Below are 18,466 nucleotides of genomic sequence, written 5' to 3' on the forward strand. Positions count from 1 at the left end.
TTAGTCTTCGTGAGGAAGGAAGAGAAGGGAGGAGGAATGTCGTTACCTGGTCAACATACTCGTGCCGACCACATATTGAATCAGTTTCACCACAAGCGAATGAGTCCTATAGACAAAACACATCATCGTGATCAGTCCATGATCGCCAGCGCAGAATGCCGAGGTCGACTAGATAACAAACAGGGAGGATTATGGCAAAGGCACAAGAGACATACTTCGCAACTGAATCGTCTACTCTCCTCAGACATATCAACAACGCCACTGCGATCGTCGTGTCTGAGAGGACGACTGTGCTTGTGTTGAGGTAGATGGACCACTGGTTATACACATGTATGGCGAAACGATAGTAGAGGTGTTGAGCGTCAGTTTCGATGGGGGATTGGAGAAGAAAGAATGACGAACAGCGACGTTATCGGCTTCGGGTCCTATCTTTCGACTGTAGATGAAAACCTTCGTAAGTCCATCCGTGTCCCTAGAGCTATCGAAGACAGGGATCGATACACTTACTGTGTTGCCGCCAACACTATACGAAGAAAGATTTGGTCCGACGAATAAGTGAGCGAATGAATACGCGAGCGTGATATGTTGAAGCAAGACGGACTCACGGATGCCACAAACTAGTGTCCATTATGATAGTATGATGAGTTACACGGCGCTACCGGAATCAAGAGCAGAACACACCGAAGGAAATGAACGATACTACATTCTATCAACGATATAGCCTGTCAGTCACAGCTTCTGTTATGGAGGAAGGAGAAACCGGAACGCACCACACCAACGGCCACATAGATGTTGCTCGTGCTTACTATATAACGACAATGCGCAACGAGCCATGGTTGGGATTAAACACATTGGCACGACTACCGAAAGAAGGATAACGAACAGCTTACATGTCCATAGTCTCGAGCAATAGAAACTGGATGAAGGGTCGAATTCCATCAGCCTTTTCCTGGGAGAAATGTGCGGAAGACAAGAGATAACGTACCATCGAACAAGGTAGTCGCTGAGTGCCTACAAAGGTCGGGAGCCAACGATTTAAACCACGCCTTAACCATAGGAAAGTCCGAAGCGACTCACGATGAGCACGAATAGAGCCTGCAAACACAAAAAAGAGGTTCAGCACCATACACGAGGAATCAGTTACCGCGAAACAAAGAGAGTAAGAATTCACGGACGCACCTCGACACTCCTACACACCACATCCCACCGATCGTGCGCCACAGTCAGCGGCAAAAAAAAACCATAAGTATCCAGATTCAAGCAAGGAGTGAATGATTCACAAAAGAGATGGCAACGGTGTATACAACGTACCATACAACATTATGCGTGATCAAATACGTCGCGTCTCCGAAATGGGAGATGAGGTAGAAGTACCCGGCATGGCTCGTGAACGCCATTTGGACGATATCGAGGATCCTGCACGTTACGTAGATGAGGTCGGTGATAAGTGAACGAAGACACAGCGAATAGAGTTCAGGCGTACCACAGAAAAGTGACCTAAGAGGGTAGCATCACCAGTTAGACGGAGACGGGCGGAGAAGAGAATGATGTAGGCAGGAATGGAAAACAACTCACGAATATCCTCATGGTGTAGACCTCTCTCCTCCAGTATCGTTTGTAGTAGATGTAAATCTGCATAATCGTGATTCCGAATATTCTGAGAGGGAAAGTTCATGTCAGCATCGTTTCAGGATCGAACCAACTTCGCAAGAGCGCCCGCGGCTTGCTGTGGCGCGGGCGCTTATGGTGCCATCCTGCCCTCAACCACGTTGAAGACCACACATCGCAGACGGTCGCAACACCCATCTCATCGTCAAACACACGGACACAGTCACAGTAGGAAAATATTGTATAAGAGGAAGAGGAAGAAATCACGCACATACAACAAGCAGTGTACCCAATAAACAACGAACCGAGGTCCTCGTTGAGCAAAGTCAACTCCGTGTCTGTCGGCGTCGCCATCCCTGAACTCTTTGTTCTCGTCCCGATTCTTATGAGGCGTCAATGTTTTCCGTCTAGCCAGCCTTCGTACACGAAGTGGGGTGTAGCGTGCGGAGTCGTGTAGTTATGTGTGTTGCGTCGCGTCGAACGATCTCGAGCAAGAGCGATGCGATGGAGACGAGATAACAAATAGTCCAAACGATCAAGCAGGTAGAGTTCCCAGTGGGTCAAGACGTGGGAGGACTGAATGCAGTATCGGAACAAGAATATAAATCAGGTATAAGATCAACCAAACGGAGGTCCAGAAGAAGATGTTGATCGCAAGCAAGCAGACTCGGGAACCTCAAGCTCGTGGATACGCCAGAGGAGGAACGAAAGAGGCCTAGCTCGTTGCACCAGGCGCCGTTGTTGTTCTTGTGGTGGTGGTACAGAAGAGAGGGGGCAGTGAGAAGAGCCAAGAACCTCAAGTAAGTAGATGCGAACTCAAAAAAGCGCAAACTTTCCCCGTCCCATCGCGTACATACGATATTCACAGCACCAGGAGTCTGAGAATAGCCGGACGAGACACCTCTCCCCGTTGCAATCGCGCATTGTAAGCCTCGTTCCGGCGCCCGTCGACGAATACGACCCAGACTGCATATGTATAAGGCACAAAAGTCATTGAAAGTCCTATTTTGGGTCCGAAGATGCCCCGCTATCCCCACACGACGACAAACTGCGCTCCAAGAGTGCTCCAAGCTGAGCCGGAATACATATCGACGTCGATCTCCTGTTTTACATCTGCTGATGAAAAAAAGCGAGCAAATAATCACCCGGTCTCGGAGCAATGACGAAGTTTCACTGCAACTTTATGCCTGAGTGTGGGTGCTCTGTTAGCATCGCATAGCTCGAGCCTAGTCCCATATCGAGGCAAAAGCTCCTCCAGAAGAACGAGAACGCCGAGCTGACTTCTCCTTGTAGTGCTCCATGGAAAGATGGGGGTCAAGAGAAGGAAAAGACCGCGACGGGATCAAATCGACAGCCTGAGGTTGACCTTCGCTGGTTCGAAAACGATAAGGATGATTCAGCTTCGGAAGTAGATCGGCTATTGTTGTTGTAAATACCGGTTATGCGAAAATTTCTTTATATCGTGCGGTCGGTTCTGAATACGAGAGGACGAGGATCTCACAAAGAGGAGGAGTGGGGACAAATTCAGAGCTGTCGCCGGCTCGCGGGTTTTACGTCACCTTTGAGCAGTGTGGCACAGATGTGGCGCGAGACAGGAAACCATGGACTTCAAGCTTTTTGTCGGCCAGAGACGATATCGATACATTCTGTGTATAATTATTATCAGAGTAGACACAGTGAATTATTCAAGATCCACATTCCCCGACATATTTACTGGACAACTATCATACGACCCTCTCATGGCACATTGCTTTCGCCCTCCTCAGCAAACAAGCGGATTACTCGCATCCTAGTCGAGAGACAAAGCTCATCAGTGTCCAATTATACTCATCCAGCCGTTAGTTTCCATTGAAGCTACCTAACTCGAAGCAAAATAATTAACATACAAGAAAGAGACTCACTATCGGGTGAGAACTCGAAAGCTGCGGCTCCTGACAATATTTTGTTCCCAAGACCTGCTTCAGATCTTGCAAGAGCTGTCTGTAGCTTTGGTGTGGATTGGCAGAGAGAGCGGTTATGAAGGCCTATGAGGCCGATTTTAGTGCAAATGCCACCACAAGTATCAAGTCACGATAGAAAAGGAGTCGGGAAAGAACAGCCTAAAATGGGTAGAGTGAATGTAAGAGTGAATAAACGCACATTAGACATGGCCCCCGTGACGATCGCATCCTTCACCATCTCATTGCTCAGCTGCGAGTCTTTACATCCGCTCCAGCAGATCTGTATGTCCCATAACAAAATCATACATCAGCATCTCGCCTTCCACTCTGCCTCTCCATCAAAGAGAACGTACGCAATCGGCCACAATACTCTTCGCTGGCCTAAGTGTCTTTTCCGCTCCATCCGACACCGTCACGCGTCTCTTCCCATTCTTTCTCGCCAATCTCCTTGCACCGACTCCCTCAGCCGATGCTGCCGTAGCCTCCATTATATCCGTAGGACCAGGTATCTTCACATCTGAGCCGGTGTCTTCCTGTGGACGTATGGTATAGGAAAGATCTTTTACGTTGTGAAGGAGCGAGAACGATTAGTACTCGGCGTATAAATTATGCCGGTGCGACACACCTAGCGCGGTTCCCGAATGGCACGACTGTGAACGAAGCGTACAGCGTTCGTTAGTTTATCATTTCTGATTGCTCTGTATATGTACTCACGTCGAAAATCGCCGTAAAGTGGCAACCAGACGGGAGAGAGCTGATCATGATACTGTTCATTTCCTAAGAGTACCAATGTTTATTCGTTAGCGGACCCCTCCGACGCGATGATGATACAAGGAAACAGTTACATCATCCATGATATATCCGCTTTCTTCCCAATCGACAGGGCAGATCGCTATACACCAATATTTAAACAGATGTCAGCATAGAGAACGGGGACTACGAAGTCGTGCGGAAAGGATGAGGTGGTGTGAATGGTGGGGACACGCACATTCATCATACCCATCAGCCTCGTCTAGGTCAGTGTCTGCTTTCTGATCTCCGTGACCCGAATCTGTCCATGTACGAAGAACAGTCAACATTAATACACAATGAAGAACGAGAAAGAGAGTTGACGGTGAGAACGACGCACAATGGAAGAAGAAAAGGTCGCCCGGCTGTGCGTCTTTCACGAGCAACCCCATCTCGTGTAACTAGCATGCATCAAGCCCAAAATACATTCACCAATATGGAAATGAGCGGTATGAACTTTAGAATGAAGCGAGCAGGAAGGAGAAAGGGAGAAGCTCCTTTCGACTATTCGCGGAGCACTTCCAGTCTTCTTCCTATTGTGATCAGGTAGCACGCGCTGACTAATGTGTTCTTTTTTTGTTCCGTGTCCACCTGACTACAGGGTTTTGCATAAGAAACCGGAATGTCGCGCGTAGAAAAATCGTGTGTGCCTGAACCAAACAAAGCCATAAACGGCAGACTTTCTCGGCATTCCTCGGCAGGATTCGTGTGGCACCAGCGAGGTATGCCCCTGTTCTTGAGCGTACCGACATTGCATGCCCACTGAAAGGTGCTCAACAGGTTTGAATTTGTGATCACATTCTCTGCTACTGAAGTACATAGCAGATAAGTCCAAAAGACCCGGGATAAAAGAGCCCGACGAGACAATCCCTCAACCCTCAACATAACAGGCGCAGACGTGCGGGCTGCCATTCCACACGACTCGAGACTCGACTTCCTCCGGTACCATAGGATACGCCTCAGTGACCCCACTCAGCCATTCCATATGTGCATCTCGTCTCGAGACTCGTGAAAGGATGAACAAAATACCAACTAAATACTACGTGGCTGTACTAAGAAAGAGGGGAGGGAGACACATATGTCTCGGAGACATACACAGTGGGACGGGAGGGCATCGCGAGCATGATGACCGGGAGCATCAGCTTGTCATGTTGACTGTACTGAAGCAGAAATCTGACACACGCAATTGAAAGCGCACCGAATACGCACCGGTTAACCAGTCCTGATGCTTTGTGCGCGGAGTTTTAGTACGTCGCAGAGCAATTCTGGAGCACGGACAAGGTGGTTCCTCAATTACGAGGGGAAAAGGGGGAACGATGGACAGAAAAGATTAGAATAAGTCCAATGGCTTTGTATGCGATGAAAGAGAAGAAAGGACGTACCCTTCCGACATACGCAAATGATCAAACTTCCTTCCTACAAAAACATTCCTTCAGTCATGCCGGTACTTGCGTTCAGAATCTCGTTGTCTTTGTCGCATAGATAGCGTGTCCGGGAGCACGAGCTGAGACCCGATTGTCCTTGCGGCTACTAGAGCGAAAAGTCGACGTTGATGTTGGTGCAATGTTGTTGGGAACCGCTGGAACACCGAACGTGTTGATCATCGCGAAAACAATGTCACGAGGATACATGATGAAGGCGAGAACTCTTATAGGGCGGAGTTCCGTAAGATCTAAGTTCAAGCACTGGAGAGCATATCGAGAGGTCTCTGAACAACGATATGGGCCGGAGAGATGAGAGGTGTTTCTGAGGTGCGCCACTGCCGAAACGTCGCCGAGAGTGCTTACCATTTACGGCTTTGTTTGGCTCAGGCGCCCAGAATTTTTCTACGCGCGACATTCCGGTTTCATATGCAAAACCCTGTAGCCTTTTTCGGGTATGAAGAAGACGATATCGTGATGCTCACAGACGATCAGAGTGATCCGCAGGCTATCCCGACGAGGGAGAACATTGTGCGTGTTCAGTTCACCCTAGGGACTGAAAATATATGAAAAGTATTTAGAGAAAAAAGTACGCACTGCGTAAAAAGCTCCGCATATTCCTCGCATCGTTGATACACCCCTTCAGTTCGTAGCTTTTTCCGAAATACTGTACTTTTTCGACCAACTGTTCGTCACGCGTCACGCGGGGAAAAATCTGAGGGTGCCGATGAGCTCCGATTAGAAATCGAGGTTCATCGGCCAACCCCAACCCTAGAAATTTCCTAATCGGGCGAACAGTTGGTCGAAAAAGTACAGTAGTTGATTCCAATGCACAGTGCCTTCTTCTTACCGTTCACGGTGTTCGCCAGAGACACGTAGGACTCAAGGGGGTGGCAAGCATAAAATTCTGTACCGGATCTTACCTTTCGCGTTTAAGCCCTCACCCCCCTCCCCCCCTCCCCCCCCCTCGAATATTTAAATGTTTTTAAAATGATTTATTTAATACTTTTCACACAACATAAAAGATCAAAACGGAGGGTTATTGTGGTATTAACTCATTGCTTTGATGAATGTTGGTGTAACCTAGCCTAAGGCTAGGGGAGGGGATGACCGACGTCGACCGTAGCTTAACCTAGCCTAGCCTAGGGGAGGGGATGACCGACGTCGACCGTAGCTTAACCTAGCCTAAAAGTATTCATTATTATCCTTTTTACACTCAAAACATCTTCTAGTCACAATTCTACCAGCACTGTGTACAAAGATAATCATATATGAGCCCCAAGAACCCTCCAAATGGCTGCCGTGGGACCTCCCATAATGTCCGGACAGTTCGCGTTTAAGGGCCCTCCGGGCCCCCCTCCCCCCCCTACATCCGGTTTTTTATTTTATTCCTGCCACCCCCTTGGTAGGACTTATTCATTGCTGGTGGAAGATCTAGATGTGCGTTATAGAGGCAAAATGGCTTTAAGACGACAAGCTAAAGATGAAGGCCAGATATCAAAGCAAGAGAGAGCTTCAGAGGCAGACAGGTCAACGACTGAGTGGGTGAGACTTCGCGTCCTGCGTATGTTTACGAATGATACGGGCCCAGCCTCATACTTATAGTGACAGTGGGCGCAAAACATAGGTGGCTCATCATTCGAGCAAGTCCAGTGGCTAAGGAATGAACACCACTAGCTATGTTCAGCAAGCTGATGAGCCTCATGAAGACGGGAAGGAGGTGAGAGCGGGAACTTGGAAGTTGGAAGGACGGCTGAAGTGCCGACATGTCGGAGCGCCTGACGAGAGGATCGCCGTTGGAGGATGCCGGAGGAAGCTTAAACTTGACGACGGCGCCACCTAGAGTACTTTCTCACGCATCCATGCGTCCACCACGACCACAATTTTCCAACGATATCCAAGTCCACTGCTGGCACCCTTGAGAACCTCTGCTGGAATCTGAGAACCTCTGTTGGTATCTGGTGAAAGGCTTTGAAATGGTGCTTTGCGATGTGAGCATCCTGAGGCGACTGCCGAGTCCAAGCCGAGTCAAGAGCTTGAAGCGCCTTTGCGAATCACGCCTTCCGAATCACACCCACCGTGACCGGCATGAAGTTGCTGGCCTGCATACTTACTGTCCATGGCCTAGTGCGAAGCACAAAAGTCGCCACGCCGGACGCACGTATGCTGGACACTAGAATTACTTATACTCCCACGCCTTGACTTGAATCCATGTCGGCTGCGAACTAGTCCCGGTTCGCGGATGTGTATCTGATGAAATTTACGACTCCGATCCCCACACAAGGTGCGCGGGAAGGGGGATGCCTCACGAATCTAATGTTGTGCTCACGGCGACCTGATCGATTATATATCTCATGGAGTCTTCACTACTTAAGTAATCTTCCCTGCTACCCCTTTCCGCTAAGTATTATTGGAACCATTCGATCGTGAGTGACAGCCTTGAGCTACTCATCCCAATACAGGGATCGTCATCTAGGAGATATATGTATTAACTTACCAGTTTCCGGATGGTGCTGTTCCCCGCGAACACCCTGACAGGTCTCTAGCACAGCCTGCCTGTCAATCACGTATTTTTTGGCCCATGTAAACCTGTACTCGATAAGGGAATTGCTTCGAAGGTCCGACCGCCCATACAGAGCCCAGACGCTCGCAAACTGCTTGGACTGGAAGATCTAGATGAGCATATCCCCAGTACGTTCGATAGGTACCATTTGGATTTCGTTTTCTCCACTCCCTCCGTCGTTGTTGTCGGCATATCGAAAGAAAAAGGATCAGGACCAGAAATACTGTCAAATGCGCATTGTCAAGATTCGAGATGACTTACAACGGGTCGCCGCAACTTCTCCATCTTCGCTATTACCAACACCTCCTTCAGCCTCTCCAAAGTCATCGTCCCACTGATCAGGATCCACAGGCGCTCCAATATTCCCCAAGAACCGATTCTGTGCAAGAGGTGGGCGGAATTGGAATCCGGCACACAGCTCGGACATTCGGCTACTGAATTCTCACGAGGGAGGTTGTCGTAACATGCCTTCTGAATTACCATTTTGGGCTGCGTGGCCGATCCGAGAGCGCCATTGTGGCCCGTACCGCTCTGTGGTATAATATGATTGCCCTCCGGGCGCGACCTGGTCCTATGTTCCCTGTAATTGTGTCAACCGTTCTTACTTACACCCTCTTCAAAGCTTCAACTCTGACCATGCCTGCAAACTTCAAAGTGATATTGATGCTAGCGGAGGGCCACTGCCGTGCCAGGGCTCCGCAAGCTCCGCCCAGCCGCTTCGTGGCCCTCCGAAGTGATTTTGTCAACTTGTGTGATTCTGAAAAGCTTCTAGATATTCAAATCAGATGAGGAGAAGAGGAGAATATGATATATACAGGATAATGGTACAGCTAAGGCTCTGAATGAGTAGAACCAGCCTGAATGTGATGAATAGTATCGTGAGAGATATCAAAGTAATAAGAAATAAGAAACAGATTGGAAACAGAACGACTCGAACAGAACCTGCGTCCGCGAACTCGGGACGGCTACGAGACCCGAATGTACATGCGTTGCTCCGCATATTCCTCGATCCCTATGCATACTCCTTCTCTCCCTTCACTCTGGAAAGTCAAGAACGACTCCGCCTGGGGCCCATTTGTCACTCCTTTCTTGCTCCTCATAGCCTCTATTGGGTACAGGTCTCTAACCGTATACTTATCTCATCTGTTAGGCGACACGTCCTCATGGTGCACGGATGAGTATACGGGTACATGATTATCGTGATGAGGAGATGAAAATGAGATGTTGACGAGATGAAACTAGAATTGGGGCAAGTGTGGTAACAACGGTGAAAGAGGGGTCATAGAAAAATGGATGAACCCGGGATGGAGATTCGATGAGCAAGGTGTGAATCAAAAAAGAACTGAGCAGAAACAAATCTTACACGAACCGCTTGAGCAAGTCTGCAATGGCCACAGTATTGTTGATATCTATGCGTGAGTCCGCCTCTGCTTTAGCCCCGCACATCTGTCAGTCCTTACCTCATTCCATTTACTCCGAAGGAATCATTCAAGAGCTTTCGGTACAAGTAAATTCATCTGTCGCGTCTTCCTTCCGCGCACCTCTCAATATCGAGTATCTCTACCCATGCATCCTCCTTTTAAATCGAGCGAGTAGGGTGCATGCGTGCAAGCGATGCCATGTGAACGATGCAAGGTGAGTACGCACATTGGTAAAGCGAACCGTGATTTTTATGACGGTGCGAGGTTCGTGATTATGATGGGCAAGAGCAGGGAGCTGACAAGGAGGACGATGTGTTGACGAGCAAGACGACTCAATGACGACCGAGAGCCTAGCTGAGCGGAGCACTGGGTGACCAACCAAAGAGGATAATGGCAGGAGGAAATGATTATGCGAGGCATTGAGCGAAGCACTAATGGCCCAATAATAAAGCTATGTACTTGATAGAAGCTAAGAAGAAAAGAGAGAGATGCGCAAGGGAAGACAAAAAACAGTGTGACCCGAAAAGCAGAGAGAAAATAGCTGTCAGCCATAGCTAGCCATGGCCGCGAAGAAGACTGCAGATTGCGAAGGCCTGTGAAGAATGTGGGTTGAACTTGAATGGTCAAGCCGGTCAAGTCTGACAAGATCCCGGTCATGGTATATTGATTTCGAATAACGGGTTAGTAAAGAAATCGTTTCTGCAAGGCAGAGTTTGGTAACTTTAAGGTGGCGAAGAGACGCGGGGTCAGTAAATGGTGGAAGGCCCCTGAGCATGATGTCATTGAACTGCATCATACCGGTCCGAAGCCTAGACCTTGAATGACACGCGAGCGAGAGAGCAGGAAGTTACTATTTATGGAAGGTGTCTGGCTTTTTCGTCTCCAGTCAAAACCTGGTTCCTAAAGGACCAGGTATCGTTACTTCATGCAGAAGTATCCTTTGAGGACTTCGATTTTGGTGTCCTGCATCAAAAGGCACTCGCTCTGAGCAGTGAAATGAGCTGAAATGCTCATCAACGGCTCTCCAGACTCACAAACACCACAGTGCCACTCAGCTTCATGCGCGTCTGCTCCGCCGGTCGCATTGCTCGAAGATGCCTTTTAGGGCAACGTTACGACAACCTCCCCCCCCGTGGGAATCAAATAGCCGAGGACCTTCCCATGTCTGGGATTGCAATTCCGCCCACCTCTTGATTCTGTGCAAAGTCTATCTCGGGAAGGGCTGACCGGTTGGTGTTGATCTTGGAACCGTTAGAGAGGTTATCGTGATTTCGGAGATTGAGGAACATCACATTGACGGCGATTGTCTGAAGCCTATACAAGGAACCATTAATTCATGAGCATATTAACGGATTCTTTGCTCGTCGAGAGCGGAGCGAGATAAATGACTTCCGGTGGTACTTACACGTAGAAGTAAGGAGATACAATGTTTCCTAGAATCCATTCGGCTGTGCCAGTATTGCTGTTGGTAGCTCTACCTATCATCGCCATCTATATAACGTTGCTCCAAGCTATGTTGAGCACATATCAAATAAGGACTGTGCAAGCATTTTTGGACGTACAACATCAGGGGCTGCTCGAGTAACCGATGCAACTAGAAGTGTTCTTGGGCCCAAGATGTTAGTCGTAAATATCTGAGAACAATACTAACAACACACATGTAGCATAGTAAACCTAACTGAAGCCAAAGGGTGTTACTATACCTGGGCACCTTATTAATTTGACACAGCATAGAGCACCCACAATCTCGCTGAAGCACTTGCAGGAAGCTTTGCTGGCCCAACCTCCGCATCTCTAAGACCACGCCTCCAATACTGTACAGCATCAACGAAATCATCAGTGTTTCAGAAGCTAACGGAAAAAGCTGGATGCAAAGGTCCACTGTGGGATGGAGCATGATCAGTCATGCGGTACAAATGTGTTCATATGACTCTAGGGGGGATCACTTACGGATTGGTTCGAACTTTGCTGTATTTGGATAGGTCACACGAGCTGTGAACTGACTGAGGAAAGTTCCTGTGTACGTGGCTGGGATTAAGCCGGTGAATAGCTGGCTCATGTACGGAGACATTCCCAAAGGTAAGCTTTACGATTCAGGGTCAGTTCACTTTCGCCGGCGGTCAGTGTGTACTACTTCAGTTTGCAGTCAGACTCAGAAATAATTCCTGGCGAAATCCTGGTGGCGATTATACAAGAGTGTCTGCGACGTGTCATGGAATGCGTTGACTCGACGCCCCGGTCGAAGCAGCCTAAATACTTACCTCGCCCCGGGGCGACATCACATCAGGCTACGACCGACCATCTGTCAAAAGACAACCATTTGGGATCCGACCCTGAAAAAAACCTCACACAACGCCATACAACATCAAAAGTCACGATAAATAAATACACGTCCACTCACACACCATACGTACACCTACACCTCACCAACACCGAACGGTCAAATGTTCACGATCTTACACTGCACCGGAAACAACTGTCCATTGTCCATCCTCCTCTTACTTACTCAAAACCACCGTTGATCTTTTCCTATCCTCCTATCGCCCATCCTGAGCTACACAACCCATAGCATCTCAACAGATGAACAACAAATTCGTATCCTGTTCCATATCCAGACCCAAGGAAGAACACATCAGCCCACACCCTTCCCATCAAGAACACCTCCCATAGAAAAGGGAAAGCGAAAATAGTAAAATACCGGACGAGGAAGAGTAGAAAGGTGATAGAGAAAGGATAGAAAAGCGGACGAGGAAGAAAGGACGCACCATCGGATGCGAACTCGAAAGCTGTGGTTTCTGGCTGTACTTCGCCTTCAAGATCTGCCTCAGGCCCTGCAAGAGCTGCATGTAGCTCTGCTGCGGGTTCGCGGAGAGGGCGGTTATGAAGGCCTGTTGTAGCATCATGACGGACAAAGTCAACAAGAAAGAACGCGAAGAGGGCTTCGAAGAAGAGAACGCACGTATGACATAGCGCCCGTCGCGCTGCCTGCCTCGTTCGCGTCCGCGCTCGTCTGTGAATCTTTACAGCCGCTCCACGAGATCTATGAACAAATCCCGACCATCAGCGTCCTATCACCCTCACACACCCCACAACCCATCACCCTCAACCCAAACGAGGAAAAAAGCGTCCAAAAACACTCACACAATCGGCCGAACTCGTCTTCGTCCGCCTACTCCTCTCCTCCGCCTTCTTCCCACCCCCACCCGTCGCCGTCTTCGCGATCTTCGTCAGACTGCTGAACACGCCGCCCATGTCTCCTCTTGCGTACGATGTGACGGCGGTGAGGAGCCCCTGGCCCGCTTCCGCGGCGAGGTTCGGTTCTTTGATTTTTCCTTCGGTTGAGTACTGTTGGTGGGGTGGGGAGGGTGGGGGCAGAGGGATTGGGTGGACGGAGGGCGGGGGGGTGATTGTGTGCGGAGGGGCGAGGAGGCATACGGCGAGATGGAGAGGGCAAAAAGAGAGAATCAGGTATCAGTAAAATTCGTAATCGTCAAGAACCATAAAATAGACGCACGATATAAGGCAGATCTAACCGTCCAAATTCATCAGCCGTCTTACTCTCCATATCCATAATACCTCAACGCTGCAAAAGAAAAAAAAACGTACCCAACGCAGACCCCGAATGGCACGACTACACCCATCACAGAGCGAAAAGAAAATCGAGCCGTCAGACCTTCCGTACTCGCGTGTATTATGCTAGAAAGACGAGCAGAAAGAACTCACGTCGTATATCGCCGTCAGCCGACATCCAGCCGGGAGCGGCCGTACCATTATATCGTGCATTTCCTATGCACGAACAGTCAATCAACCGCAAATGCAACAGAGCGGAATCGAACGGGAGGAAGTCAAAAAGAACGTACATCGTCCACGATATGTCCGTTCTCCTTGAAATCGACGGGGTAGATGACTACACGACCGCCGCACACCAAACCCCATTGAGCATGATGGCGGATGTAAAGCAAGAGGGCAGAGCCAGCGGCGGAAGAACGCACCCTCATCATACCCATCCGCCTCGTCCCCATCTAGATCCTTCGTCTGTCCTCCGTGTCCGGAGTCTATTCGTGCATTATCGCACAAACCAGAGGAAAAAATCCAAACGAGTCCGTCAGTACAAGTCCAGTCGACGCGGTGAAGAGTGTCCATTAACGGAGGGGATATGGAACGTAGGGGGATGGGGGGTGAGTGTGATGTTGGCAAAGTGAAGAAAAAAAGGACGTACAATGGAAGAACAACGAATCGTTCGGCTGCGCGCCGTTCACGAGCCACTGCATCGCGCGATACTATATCCAGAAACGTAAACAACTTGGTCAGTACACGGAGAAAAGGTGCAGAGCAGAGTGGGGGTGTAGAGTGGAGCGAGGATGTAGAGTAGTTTGACAACGGCAAGCATAAGCAAGGGCATAAAACCCAGAGAAGGAACTTACGATATTCTCCTTCGTCGGGATCGCACGCGGGTCGTTCTGGTCGTCCGTGAGCATCACGATATCGTCCTCTTTATACCCAAACTGGCCTATCCACGCCATCAGCACAACATCCGCTCCCTCCCCGTCCGTTTGCACAACGAACAAAACTGAAAACTTACCACACAAAAACCGCTTAATATTCCGCGCATCATTAATACACCCCTTCAGCTCCGCGCTCGTCCCGAAATAGTTGATGCCTATGCAGAGCGCCTTCTTCTTCCCGTTGCACTGCGAGTACTGGAAGTAGGGCTGTTCTTGCTGGTGCGAGTATTGGTTCTCGAATTGCGGGCCGTAGTTCTGTTGGTTGGTGGGGGGACGTTGGGGGGGTGGGCCGGCTGGGGGTGGGAGTGAAGGGGCGATGATGAGAGGGACGGAAGAAGAGTGAGACGGAGGAGTGGGAGGTGAGAGTGCGTCGGTCAGCCAACGAAGGAACAAATAATCCTTCCAAGGCAACCCAACGACGAAAGAAAGACATACAGGGCGGCGCATACCCTCCATACCCGCTCTCTCCACCTCCATACCCCGCGTTCCCTCCATATCCCGACTGACCGCCACCTCCACCGCCATACCCCGACGGCCGACTGCCCTGATGACTGCGCGTGCGAACATCCCACCAAGACGAGGAGCGAGGAGCGAATATCCCGACGAGAAGCGAAGGAGGAGCGAGAAGAGAAGGAGGGGTTCCATTTTCGTCCACGTCCATAAGAGGGTCATAGGTCATGTGTGCATCGGGCGTCAAAGAGGTCAGTCGTCCAGCGTCAAAACGTTAAACGAGCGCAACCGGTCAACACAGACGACACCAAAAATAAGCGGAAAAGAAAGCCCAGTCAGTCCAACATCCTTCAACACCGACTCCAGCTCCAAGAACGAAGACATTGAGTGCCAAGTGAAAAGACATCGAGTGACCAGAGAATGGAGTAGACAAAAGAAAGACGAAAACGCACGGCATAGGCGGCGGTCCACTCGGCGGTCCATACCCTCCTTGTCCTTGATCATACCCTCCATAGCCACCCCCACCGCCTTGGGCGGGGTAGCTGTTCCGCGAGACGGGCGGTGGGCCAGGTGGGGGTCCGTACCTGTTCGTTTGTTGGTCGTTTATTTGTTCGTTTGGTTGGTGTGATTGGTGGTTGGGGGAGTGGAGGGTGAAGTGTTCGGGATTCCGATTGAGAACAAGGGTGGAGAATGGTATAGTGAGGAGAGACGGACGTAAGCGTAGGAATAAGATCTAAAGATATGAGAACGCTAGCGTACCCTGAAGGAGGAGCATCAGGCGGCGGCCCATACGAAGGTGCATAGCCTGGACTATTGAACCCTGGCTCTCTACACACGTATTCGACATTCGAGAACAGTTGCACATGTGAGCTCCCTGCCACGCTTGGACGGGATAAGAAAAGACATACGGAGACGGGAATCCAAATCCACTGTACAGCGTCAAAACACGTCAGTAACACAAACGCAACGCAAGAACAGGACGAAACGGTACGCACCCCGGCGGCGGGGGACCTCCCTGCGGCCCACGGTGCTGATGATGATGATGCTGTTGTTGCTGGCCTGGATAATTGTTCCACATCGTTTACTTGCCGTATAATATTTGAATCAAGAATAAATCGATGAAGAAGAGCGTAAGATGAAAGAAGTGAGTGTGATGTTGATGGAGAGGACAAGGCGCAGCTTTGATTGAAAGCTGTGGCTTTATTTAGTCACACGTAAGAGGGGCGCTTAGGTGCCACCGCCACACCGACGCCTCTTTCTTTCCTTCCTCGACGATGGTTCGCTTCAAGGTCCGTCTCTTTCATCCATCTTCAGGCAACATGAACTCATTCAAATCAAAATTTAATACTTTGTTGTTAGAATCGGTGGATTCTCGTCGAGTTCCTACCCATGTCTCCTACTAGCACCTCCGACCAAGACCTAACCGGTCAACGCATCTTCAACGCCCTCCGACAAAGCATAATCTCCAACTTTGGAAGCGCAGGCTGGGGCTCTGTCGCCGCTTCCCTTTCCGGTACGTCTCTTTCATGAACATGATGACGTGTTCCCTGGCTTGACGAATAATGAATATGAATGAATCACAGTCAAATACTTCTCGCCCACGACGAACCTCTGTATCGTCCGTGTCGCGCGCGATCCATACCGCACGGCATGGGCGGGCGTGAGTATGCTTTCGAATATTGAAGGGAAGGTGTATTTGCCTAATGTTATACATGTCTCTGGTACGCGTCTTTTCTCTCTTATCTTATCCCTTTTATGTTCTTTATTTGGGAGGTGGATGTTGGATGATGGATGTACTTTTACGATGCCACGCGGTTTGCTATGGTTGGCCTTTCCGTACATGCGCTCGATAGCGTTGTCGTTCCATCCGTTTGCCCTCTTCCGAAAATACAATCAATCTCTCTTCAGGACAAACCTAACTAACGCCCCTTCCCTCCCTCCCTCCCTCCTCTCCCGAAACAGGCACAATAAAACATACCCAACTCGCAGCTATAGAACACAACCGAACCATCATCGCCCGCTACCGCGCTTCTTCCAAAACGCCTACCCATCCTCGTGAGTTCCACCCCCTTCTCTGCGCATCTATTCATACGCTGATATGACACTTTGTCAACGTGAAACGTGACAGATATGGCCGATTCATACGAGGGTTACCTCGAGAAAAGCGCGATGGAGATCTCGAGCCTGCAAGATTAAAATCCAGACATATATCACTTGATTCCATCATACCGCCATGTCCTGTCGCTATTTCCGCCGACCCGAGCCCGATCTCATCCCACCCGACGCTGTCCTTGAACCTCCCCTAAGTACGACTCTTGAAAATCCCCAACGACTCCTTCCTTCGGCAAAGTCGAACTGTACCGTACCACTGTCCGCCTTGAGCCGAACCGAGTCGAAGCTTAACGCGGACTGGTTAATAAGCAATGGGTTGCGTGGAGCTCAAGGGTAAGGGAGGCGAGGGGTTGGGTCGAATGAGGCAGGAAAGGGAGGAGAGGGGAGGGAGTGGAGGACAGAACCGCTGATCATGACTATTGGGACTGGGCAGGATGTGAGTGGGACGCGTACAATCAGGAGCAAGAGGAATGGGACGTGTAGAAAGGGTAGAGGCCGTCAACGGATCAGCACGAGCGGGTTGCTCTGGGATGCGTTCGAGTTGGACGGGGCGAGTACGAACGACGACGAAAAAAGTTACATTTCTACGTTTAGTGGTTGGATGTGGCCCAAGATGCAGATAGCTGTTAGATGCAAATGCTATAGCATGAGCCTGAGTAGGTGCGAGAGGTGTTTTTAGCAACAATCCAGGGTTCGCGCATATGCACCAATGAGAAGCCGGGTTGGTTTGGTAAGTGGTGGGCTCATACATATAAGTCTCTGGCTAGGCGGGTGGTCATAGGCTAAGTCGGTAAACATTAAACATTGCGTAGCAATTGATCATGTCACTGGAGGGCCGCGACTCGACGGACAAGGATGTCTGCTGGGTGGCACGAATCCAAGTGTGGCACCATCGCGAAGGCACCTTCCCAGGAACCAGGACGCCGGCCATTGACAAGGAACTTTATTCTGGTCCGACGGCTTTTCCTCGTACACCGCCGGAGGGCGGAAGCCTTGTAACAGGGTCGGCCGGGCGGCACGTTGTCACAGGCCAGACACGATACTGTTCCGGGGTTTTTCGGACGGACCCTGATCCAATGTTGCCGGCCAAGGTTGTACCAAGGTTGTCCATGGGGCACTGCGAGGGTTCCCGCCAAGCCGTCAAACACCCAAAATGCTGGTTGCCCGCGGCAAGAATTGAACGCGCGGCCTAAAACCACGGTCGGGCACAGAACAAACCTATAGCGAAACCACTAGACCATAGAGGCGTACACAACTAGCGAGACACCTTGAATATGTTCATCCGCTGCTGTTTTTTCCAAGGGTATAGAAGACGGACTGGAGGGACAGATGGTCGAAATAAATACGTAGCAGGTATCTACTAAATGGATAGTACTTACATGAGTGGTATATGACACTCAGTGAGGCGGGGAAGGATGAGCTACCCAAGGAGAACGCGACTTGGGCATATGCAGTCGTCAGAGCTTTCTGAAGGCGGTAGGGAGCGGCTGACTAAGCGGATACGTAGAGGGGAGGACGTTGCAACCTTGGGACAACCTTTTCGAAAAGCCCTGTTGCACGGGCTGCCGGACAAGCCTGGAACATCAATTTCGAAAATCCTCGTTATGGTATCGGTGCCGGGATCGCACATGGTCGCAGCGTCCCTATCCCGGGTATT

General features: G+C 50.0%; 4 protein-coding genes across 4 annotated transcripts; 1 reads left to right on the forward strand and 3 right to left on the reverse strand.

Annotated features, from left to right (window-relative positions):
* Window positions 1-3,485: 3,485 nt before the first annotated feature.
* Window positions 3,486-6,612, reverse strand: STEHIDRAFT_49168 (peptidase C14; the record flags this gene model as incomplete). The annotated part of the gene is made up of 11 exons (XM_007299266.1): window positions 3,486-3,632; window positions 3,748-3,828; window positions 3,902-4,107; window positions 4,174-4,198; window positions 4,263-4,325; window positions 4,394-4,440; window positions 4,537-4,599; window positions 4,678-4,738; window positions 4,843-4,928; window positions 6,356-6,430; window positions 6,573-6,612. Coding segments are annotated over 11 exons (894 nt in total), but the record flags the coding sequence as incomplete, so codon positions are not given.
* Window positions 6,613-12,315: 5,703 nt separating this feature from the next.
* Window positions 12,316-14,694, reverse strand: STEHIDRAFT_49989 (uncharacterized protein; the record flags this gene model as incomplete). The annotated part of the gene is made up of 12 exons (XM_007299325.1): window positions 12,316-12,342; window positions 12,508-12,630; window positions 12,702-12,782; window positions 12,884-13,087; window positions 13,257-13,270; window positions 13,349-13,373; window positions 13,466-13,528; window positions 13,603-13,649; window positions 13,735-13,797; window positions 13,962-14,022; window positions 14,167-14,252; window positions 14,325-14,694. The coding sequence occupies 12 exons, from the start codon at window positions 14,692-14,694 to the stop codon at window positions 12,316-12,318; spliced, it is 1,164 nt and encodes a 387-aa protein (XP_007299387.1).
* Window positions 14,695-15,300: 606 nt separating this feature from the next.
* On the reverse strand, window positions 15,301-15,775 carry STEHIDRAFT_152883 (uncharacterized protein; the record flags this gene model as incomplete). Its single annotated transcript, XM_007299937.1, has 4 exons — window positions 15,301-15,430; window positions 15,457-15,525; window positions 15,606-15,626; window positions 15,693-15,775. 4 exons carry the CDS (start codon window positions 15,773-15,775, stop codon window positions 15,301-15,303), a joined length of 303 nt encoding a protein of 100 aa, XP_007299999.1.
* Window positions 15,776-15,968: 193 nt separating this feature from the next.
* STEHIDRAFT_73016 (uncharacterized protein) lies at window positions 15,969-17,470 on the forward strand (the record flags this gene model as incomplete). The annotated part of the gene is made up of 5 exons (XM_007299393.1): window positions 15,969-15,986; window positions 16,057-16,210; window positions 16,281-16,418; window positions 16,660-16,752; window positions 16,826-17,470. The coding sequence occupies 5 exons, from the start codon at window positions 15,972-15,974 to the stop codon at window positions 16,891-16,893; spliced, it is 468 nt and encodes a 155-aa protein (XP_007299455.1). The 3' UTR covers window positions 16,894-17,470.
* Between the last annotated feature and the right edge of the window lie 996 nt (window positions 17,471-18,466).

Source organism: Stereum hirsutum, assembly GCF_000264905.1.
Source record: "Stereum hirsutum FP-91666 SS1 unplaced genomic scaffold STEHIscaffold_2, whole genome shotgun sequence".
NCBI classification, from domain to species: domain Eukaryota; kingdom Fungi; phylum Basidiomycota; class Agaricomycetes; order Russulales; family Stereaceae; genus Stereum; species Stereum hirsutum.